At 34.6% G+C, this 7,913-nt stretch overlaps 2 protein-coding genes across 5 annotated transcripts; one reads left to right on the forward strand and one right to left on the reverse strand.

Moving 5' to 3' along the window:
• The first annotated feature begins 47 nt into the window (after positions 1 to 47).
• Positions 48 to 4,959, forward strand: LOC122635347 (probable serine/threonine-protein kinase mps1). Of its 4 annotated transcripts, XM_043825480.1 has the most exons (8): positions 440 to 1,182; positions 1,257 to 2,451; positions 2,563 to 2,585; positions 2,664 to 3,321; positions 3,405 to 3,565; positions 3,658 to 3,869; positions 4,021 to 4,410; positions 4,557 to 4,959. In XM_043825480.1, exons 2-8 carry the CDS (start codon positions 1,298 to 1,300, stop codon positions 4,578 to 4,580), a joined length of 2,622 nt encoding a protein of 873 aa, XP_043681415.1. In that variant the 5' UTR covers positions 440 to 1,182; positions 1,257 to 1,297; the 3' UTR covers positions 4,581 to 4,959. The 4 variants fall into 4 exon arrangements, with proteins under 4 accessions (XP_043681416.1, XP_043681417.1, XP_043681415.1 ...); XM_043825481.1 differs by lacking the exon at positions 4,557 to 4,959 and having other exon boundaries at positions 48 to 1,182; positions 2,563 to 3,321; positions 4,021 to 4,119; positions 4,190 to 4,350; XM_043825479.1 differs by having other exon boundaries at positions 1,065 to 1,182; positions 2,563 to 3,321.
• LOC122635351 (nucleolar complex protein 4 homolog B) lies at positions 4,932 to 7,541 on the reverse strand. Its single transcript, XM_043825489.1, has 6 exons — positions 7,404 to 7,541; positions 7,068 to 7,170; positions 6,582 to 6,995; positions 6,439 to 6,486; positions 5,991 to 6,357; positions 4,932 to 5,879 (listed from the first exon to the last, which is right to left on the reverse strand). Exons 1-6 carry the CDS (start codon positions 7,539 to 7,541, stop codon positions 5,375 to 5,377), a joined length of 1,575 nt encoding a protein of 524 aa, XP_043681424.1. The 3' UTR covers positions 4,932 to 5,374.
• Between the last annotated feature and the right edge of the window lie 372 nt (positions 7,542 to 7,913).

The raw sequence follows: 7,913 nt of genomic DNA on the forward strand, positions 1-7,913 counted from the left end.
GAGAGAGAGAGAGAGATATCGAATAGATCACAATGTGTATGATAAAGAGCATGAAAACAAAGATTGTATATTGTTACATATGTATATTGTATAGTTTTTTTTTACACTTACACTTACGCCAGTTTCATTGCAAATAACATATACAAATGAGAGACATTAGATATGTATATCTTTGAATTTATGTCTTCAAGTATGATATTTGGAATGATTTTGATATTTATCAGCATTCAAAATTTCTATGCTTACGCGCGGGTTATCATTTAATAGAAATTGAGTTTAATCGAAATTCAACAAACTCCAATATCTGTACGTATTACGTTAGATAATTTTTTAAATGATAGGAAATCAGATTGAAGAGAAATTAAAATGAAGTATGATTTGTTTACTTAAGGACACAACGTTTTTTCAGAGGATTGCGTAAAAGAGGAATGTGCGATTGTATCGTTTAAAAATACATTGTAGTCTAGCGTCCTTTTGAATTTTCAATTTATGGTCCTAAGAATTGAGAAATTATAGTGGGAAAATTCAATCTAAAATTGAGAATGTTCTACCAATGTGCCATCTGGCGTAGGATAGATATGTATAAATAATTTTCCACGTACGCGAGTCGGACGGTCTTTCTATCGAACGTATTCCATTGATAGATTATTAGAGCCTAATGGCTCGATATTCCTGCGATTTTTAATCGATTCCTTTTATAAGAAATTTAAAAGGGATGAAACGTTTCTTGTACAAATAGAAGAGAAGAAAATGAAAAGATGTAATGGTCTCGCAGCGCCCTGGCATCAACCAATCGGAATGTTTTTTGAGGATTTAAATTTTGATGACGTAATAAAGAAATAACCGGTAGAAAGTAAATGAAACAGTTTGTATTTGAAAATCCAAAATATGGACACTGAATGGTATTTAGGATTAATCACAATGTACCATTTGATGTAATAACTTATTCTGACGTAAATATTCATTTGTAATTGTATTTTGTTTATACCGTATTTTGATTTTTCTTTTTCATCGAGGAAACATAGAGAAAATTGACATTTCTTTGATGCTACAGGAGGAACATTGACAAGTGCGCGTATGATGGTGTTTCTAAGTGAACAAAAGCAGATTATTCTATTATTTCTTTTTGCTTGGTCTTCTTCCAGAAATATTCTTATTTTATTACTTTCGTGAGAACAATCGGTAGAGTTATCGAGTATTTGATCTATCTTATTATCACGTATTTTACCATATTATTTAAGTTTTCGTATTTTTAGATTGGAAATCACTTGAAAACATTCTTGCAAAGTTTTAAATAATGGAAGATCATTCTACTAGATCAAGTTTTGGTGCTGGTGGATTGCACGTACGTCCTAAGTTTCAACCGGTTCGTGTGAAAGCTTTATTGCATTTTTGTGAAAGTGACGATGAAGAAAATGAAGAAAATACAATTAATTCAGGAAATGAAACTGACTATGATGTTCAAGCATTACCTTTAAATGATTCTGTTCAGGATGTACGTTGCAACGACGAATCGTTGCAACATGTATCGCATTCTGGATGTATCGATGGAAAATCGAAAGAAGTACATGCTGGTGTTTCTTCGAACTCTTCTTTCAAAGAATATTTACAAAGCAATGATGATAATGAAGCTAATAGTGATGTTAGGTTGTCGGTGGAAATGGATACCGTTGTGTATGATAATGTTAACAGGACCGATGAGGGAGAACAAGAAAAGAGTCGCAAAGTAATATCTCGTGAAAATACTTGCGTACAGAATATTAAAAACAGCGATCTCTCGGATGCGATACAGCATGGAAATTCTTTATTTCACGATACGATAAAAGATGAAAGGAATTCTAATTTAGGATTGAAATCGTATCAAGACAATGTATTAGGCATGAAAGTACATGAAAATACTCCGTCGAATATCTATGTTGAACATATGGAACAGAGACAAGGAAATCTGATTATGGAAGAAAATATACATAGAGAAAAATTTGATCATAAAAATGAAAATAAACCTTATAGGGATACAGAAAGCGGTATTGGACGTATTGCCTTTATACTTGCCAACGACAAAAATACATTGCGAGATATAAACCGTGTAGTTACAAATCCATCAAAACCAAAGTCTCCTACGGACGAGAAGTATTTAAACTCAGAAAATCTTCTTTGTTCAGAGACCCCATCTATTTCTGATACTAGATCATCCATTTATTCTGTTTCAACAGCTACCCCTTTAAAACATACAAATCTTCATTCAGTAGGATCCATTTTACAAAACAAATTACAAAGTGACATTCTAACAAACGCAGCTCAAACTCCATCAACGATCCTTTCGACATGGTCGCAGAATAGTGCAAGACAAATGCCACTTCACAGTAGAGGTCTATCCGTTGTCGAATCTACACCTACTCCTGCCAATTCAATTCTTATGCAAGGAATAAGAAAGAAGGATGATACACCTAGGTTATTAAAAGAAATTCAGCCTATATAAATACCCTGAATGCTGCATTAATCTTTAATATTTCTGTTCTTTCTCTCTCTCTCTCTCTCTCTCTCTCTTTTTTCTTTTTTCAGATATTTTTATCAACGAGAAAAACGTATGAGACAACCCCTAGGAATTACTATGTGTTCCGATCAATCTGATTCTGTTAATAACTTATCTGTCTTCTCGACAGAACCTAAAGTCCGAACATTACACAATAAGCAACTGTCCAGAGTAGATGAAACTGAAACTGATAGTAATATATTTGATGCACCGTGCAAAGAGGAAAAATCAAGCAGAAATTCTATAATTAAAGAAAATGTGGAGCAATTAGAGAATAAATTTATGCAGTCAGATGTTGGTTCTGCCGAATCATTGGAATCTGGTCAAAGTCATAAATTAATGGACATAGGAAAAAATGACGAGAGGATAAAGAATGCGATAGAAGACATTGTTTCCGATAAGCATGCTACATCCATCTCTAAAGTGGAATTAATGAATTCAGAAGAACAAAATGTTATTTCTACCGAGAGAGAAGTAGAAGAGAATATAAAAGAAGTTGTAGGTAAAATGTCGAACGTGCAGGTTTCAATACCGTCAAATTCCTCCGATTCAATGGAAAAATATAAAAGGATAATGATAAAAAATAAAGAATATTTAATTCTGGGTACTTTGGGACGTGGCATGAGCGGAGAAGTCCTGCGAGTACAAGACTTGACATCGTCCGAATTACGAGCTATCAAATGCGTAAATTTGAGCCGCATGGATAAGGATTCGGCACAAGGATGTTTAGAAGAAATTTCTATGTTACATAAACTGCAGGCTTCGTGTATAGTCAGGATGTTTGATTAGTACGATTGAGTTTACCAAATATGATTGTTCGCAAAACGTATATATTTAATATGACATTAAAATAAACTTCATTTTTTTTTAGCGAGATCAAATACCCTTTAGTCTATGTAGTAATGGAGATGGGTGATACCGATCTTAGTCGTTTACTGAAACTGACATCGCAGGAGAAACAACTTCCATTAACAATGATTCTTTACTATTGGACAGAAATGTTGACAGCTGTTAAACATATACACGACAATGGTAGAGAAAATTTAATCTATCATAAAATCTATATATTTTTATCGTATCTGCGATATAAAAAGAAGCAACTAATGACAAAGTTTTGTTTTCAGGAGTCATACATTCGGATTTAAAACCAGCTAATTTTTTATTAGTACGCGGTCGTCTAAAATTAATAGATTTTGGTATTGCTTCTAATATGAATGCGGATATGACCTCTGTTGTAAAGAATTGTCCAATTGGCACTTTAAATTATATCAGTCCAGAAGCTGTAATGGATATCGGTGGAAACGGAGATTCTCCTAATCACAATGTTAAATATAAAGTTGGTATTACGTATTTGTACTCGGGAAATAATTGTTGATATATATATATACATACATACATACATACATACATACATATATGATGGTATAACGTTTCTTCGCACGCACGTGTGTGGTGTGTGTATACATATCTTTAATTGTATTGTATAGATAAGTTACAAATCGGATGTGTGGTCACTGGGATGTATTTTATATGGTCTTGTGTATGGACAAACTCCATTTCATCACATACGTCCTCAATGGGCTAAGGTGAATGCAATAACGAATCCGAATCCAAAGATAGCTTTTCCAACGTCTATACTTTTGCTCGATAAAACAGAAAAATTCGAACCACCTCCCATTTTAATTGATGTGATGCGTAAATGCCTCCAACACAATCCTAAAGCTAGACCTACGGTGGCAGAACTTTTGCAGATACAATATATACCTGCCAGACAGGATGTTAAAGCTACGTTGTCTGTACCTCCTGAGATTCCTCCAAATATTTTAATAAAGATAAAGCATGCGTTAAACGAAGAAGAATGGAGAAGACTGATACAGGTCCGTGCTTTTTACATTACCCTGATTTTTTATATGCATGTATAGATGCTTTATTAAAATAATATACTATTCTATTATTCTTCGACTATATTGTTACTATCTTGTATTATATAGTACTATTTTATTAAAATTAATATTATTTGTAGGTGTTGGAAAAGAAATCCTTATGAGAAAATAATAGCATTGATGTTGTATGCCAATCATCATAATTCATGTATATAGAACATAGTTGTTATATATATATATATAGAGAGAGAGAGAGAGAGGGAGGGCGGGAGAGAGACAAATAACAAAATGATAAATAATTCGCCTAGCGGCGTAAGACGAACATATCAAATGATGAAACGATCATTCAAATATAACGCGATCAGAGAAGCGTCAAAAAGCGTGCCTGTGTAGTACGTACGTAAATATTTGGCATCGATGTAAAATAGGTACGATAGCAAACGATAAATCGATCTGCATCTATGGTATGTTCATTAATGAAATAATTATATATCGCAAGATTAAGGAGAATACTATTAAAATAAATATCTTTTTATTATTTCACACTCGTGTGTACAAATGACTTGCTACGACGAAAGTGATTATTTTAATCGTCGCGATAGTCCGTAGATAATTAATAATAATTCTTAGATTAATACGTATAGCTTAAGATTGTGATTGCATATGACACGTTGTAAATCAATTGGTTTAAAAACGATTTTAACAAAGATTATATTTAACAGATATAAAGTTAAATATTACCGACACACATACACGTCACTTTTTCTTTTCCACAGATACGAGGTAAAAAACGAGAACGAATGTCTTAATTTATCATGATTCTTTTCTAATACTCGTCCTTTCTAACACACTGCATCGCACTTTTACGACGATCTCGAATGGCAATCTTGACGATTTCGCACGCATGTATTGCATTATCGACGACGTGCTTCTTCGCTAATAGTCTTGATAATGCAAATCAATGTATGGACGTAAGTTGCCAGTATTGTAACAGACGGTCACCTTTCGGTAATGCCATAGAATCTGGGCGTTCAAACGTTAACATAATATCTTTCACTTTGTTTCTCAATTCCCGATCAAACATGTGCCCTCCCGTACGTTCAAGTGCAGATGCCATATCATATTCGACAGAGGGAAGTGGCTCGCGAATAAAACGTGCGGCTGTAGCAATACTTGGTAAGATATGCCATTGAAGAGCTTTGATTTCCCAAAGGCTACTAAGGAGCGCATTACTAAGCAACGGATCTCGTTCTTCCATGAGAAATGGATCGCCAGTTCCTGTACCTTCCTCGGATATTAATTCCCCACCTTGGGGATGATCTATAAGTCTCTTCAAACCTGGATGTCTTAGAAGGAGGTTACCCACGAACAATAAAATGATAAGAATATCTTCGGGCGGTGCAACCAACGTTAAACGTGCAAGACGCTTCGCAAACGCTGCCACTAATGCTTCCGGTAGGTGTCTGAAAGAGAAAAAAGATTGTACAAGGACCTTTTACAAAATGAGACATCTCTTTTTCTTCAAACGTACTTTTTACAATAAATTCATTTTTTCATACTTATATTTTACTTACGTCGAACTGAGGAAAAGATCAGACAAGTAAAACAATCGTGCCTTATATTTCGTGTGAAAAATTTCTGGCTCGAACATCGAGTAAAGTTTAGTAAAAATGTTTGGATATTCCAAATTGTGCTTTGTGACCAGTAAGAATACGCCTTGTAAGGCAAGTAATCCGATAGGACCATCCGCATCCAAAGAATCCATAAGGAAGTCCGTCAATAATATAGGCTTTTCAAGATGCGGCATAACTCTTTCCAAAAGCACTATTAGCAACTGTTTGTGCAATTGAGGCGTTAATTCCCAATGCATCACGCACGCCCATACTTTGTTGAGCGAACGTCTGACGCTGGCTTGATCCCATGTGAAGCAATTAGTAGCGACTGGTAAACGTAAATAAATATATTAGATATGCTTTTTTTATTTGCGTTTGTACGATATTAAAATCTACTATATAACTTTACCTCCATTTGATCCACACAACAATTGTTTATTTTCACAGATTTCATTCTCTGAAAAAAGGAGAAAACTAGTTTCAGGAGAAAATAACATATACGTATATACATACATGATAATTTATATTTTCTGCCGTTCGAAATATTCTTACCATCTGTGTCTTTAGGCAGTGGTAGTTTATCTATAAGTTCGAGCAAATTCTTAATGTAAATTTCACGCGGTTGTCTCTTTGGTGTAAGAGACGGTAGACACTTCCATGTATAGTAAAGTGCATCCGAATATCCAGCTATCTCTTGAAATCTATTTATTAGATTAATATTGTCTTTCTCCGGGGAAAGTAAAGACATAAGGATGGGTTTTAGACGGTGCAGCGGTAGGTAATATCCCAAAGTCCCAGTTGGTTCCAGCGGAGTTTTACCTTCTTGGGCTAACAATTTTAATGCCGTAGTAAGGGCCTGCAATTGAACGGTCGGACGAGATTTCTCTATAGATAAAAGAATTTTCTCCCAGACTTCTTCGTAACAATTGCGCAACCAGTTGATGTAACGTCTTTCTGGACTAGGTTCTATTAAGAAAATTCTTATGAAAAATATATAGAGAAAAAATAAGACGATTCGAGTTATAGTTTCGACCTTACCTGAGATGGTAAGAGTAATTGTTTGTTCTACAAACATATCACCCCGTTTAAGCACTTCCACAAATATTGTTTCTATAGTCAATAAACAAGAGGATGATGATTCCTATTGAAAGTAAGAAGATATACATAAGTTTTGCTATAACCTTAAGAAAAATATCATCGCAATGCAATCAGAATCGATGTATATACGTACGTACATACACGCACGCACACACACACACACACACATATATATATATAAAATATATAATACACACACACGCATATATATATATATATACACGTATATATAGAGAGTAATATATAGAGAGAGAGAGAGGGAGAGAAACGTCTTACATCCCACTGGCTAATTATGTCAACGAGATTATTGGCATATTTTCGTGAAGAAAGAAATTCTTGAGCTTTCTGTCTAAATGTTCTCGTCGACATTTTCTGCATAGAAGAAGCACCAGGAAGATCCAATGCATCCGCCATCCTTCCGTACGACAGATTTGTGCTTAATGGCAGAGGTCAGAGCGTTGAAACCTTCGTGGTCAGAAAGAACCACTCTTTTATCCTTTATTGTCACGTGTTAAGTAACATATACTCGAAATATTTCAAAATTAAGACTCGCCTAATAAAATGGTGTGCTCGCTTTTACCGACGGAGAAAATGAAATCGAGATAGGCTTAGATAAGTAAAGTCTATTATAGGGGATGCAGAAGGAAACATTCACCGTTTCCGGAAGTAGACGTTTCGTTTCACCTGGCTCTGCCATCGAAAATGATTAGAAAATGAATAGCAAGAGGCGATCTAAGAAGGTACCATAGGTTTTTCAACCCTTTTGCAATTGTCAACGATAAGAAA

The sequence above is a fragment of the Vespula pensylvanica genome, chromosome 18, assembly GCF_014466175.1.
Source record: "Vespula pensylvanica isolate Volc-1 chromosome 18, ASM1446617v1, whole genome shotgun sequence".
In the NCBI taxonomy this organism is placed as follows: Eukaryota; Metazoa; Arthropoda; class Insecta; order Hymenoptera; family Vespidae; genus Vespula; species Vespula pensylvanica.

Excerpts from the sequence above, each read along its gene's own strand:
- LOC122635347 (XM_043825479.1), top strand. The coding sequence starts at position 1,298 with ATGGAAGATCATTCTACTAGATCAAGTTTTGGTGCTGGTGGATTGCAC. Across the intron at positions 3,322-3,404 it reads ATAGTCAGGATGTTTGATTA|CGAGATCAAATACCCTTTAG; the intron begins GTACGATTGAGT and ends ATTTTTTTTTAG. Across the intron at positions 3,870-4,020 it reads ATCACAATGTTAAATATAAA|ATAAGTTACAAATCGGATGT; the intron begins GTTGGTATTACG and ends TGTATTGTATAG.
- LOC122635351 (XM_043825489.1), bottom strand. The coding sequence starts at position 7,541 with ATGGCGGATGCATTGGATCTTCCTGGTGCTTCTTCTATGCAGAAAATG. Across the intron at positions 7,171-7,403 it reads ACATAATTAGCCAGTGGGAT|GAATCATCATCCTCTTGTTT; the intron begins GTAAGACGTTTC and ends TACTTTCAATAG. Across the intron at positions 5,880-5,990 it reads GATCTTTTCCTCAGTTCGAC|ACACCTACCGGAAGCATTAG; the intron begins GTAAGTAAAATA and ends TTTCTCTTTCAG.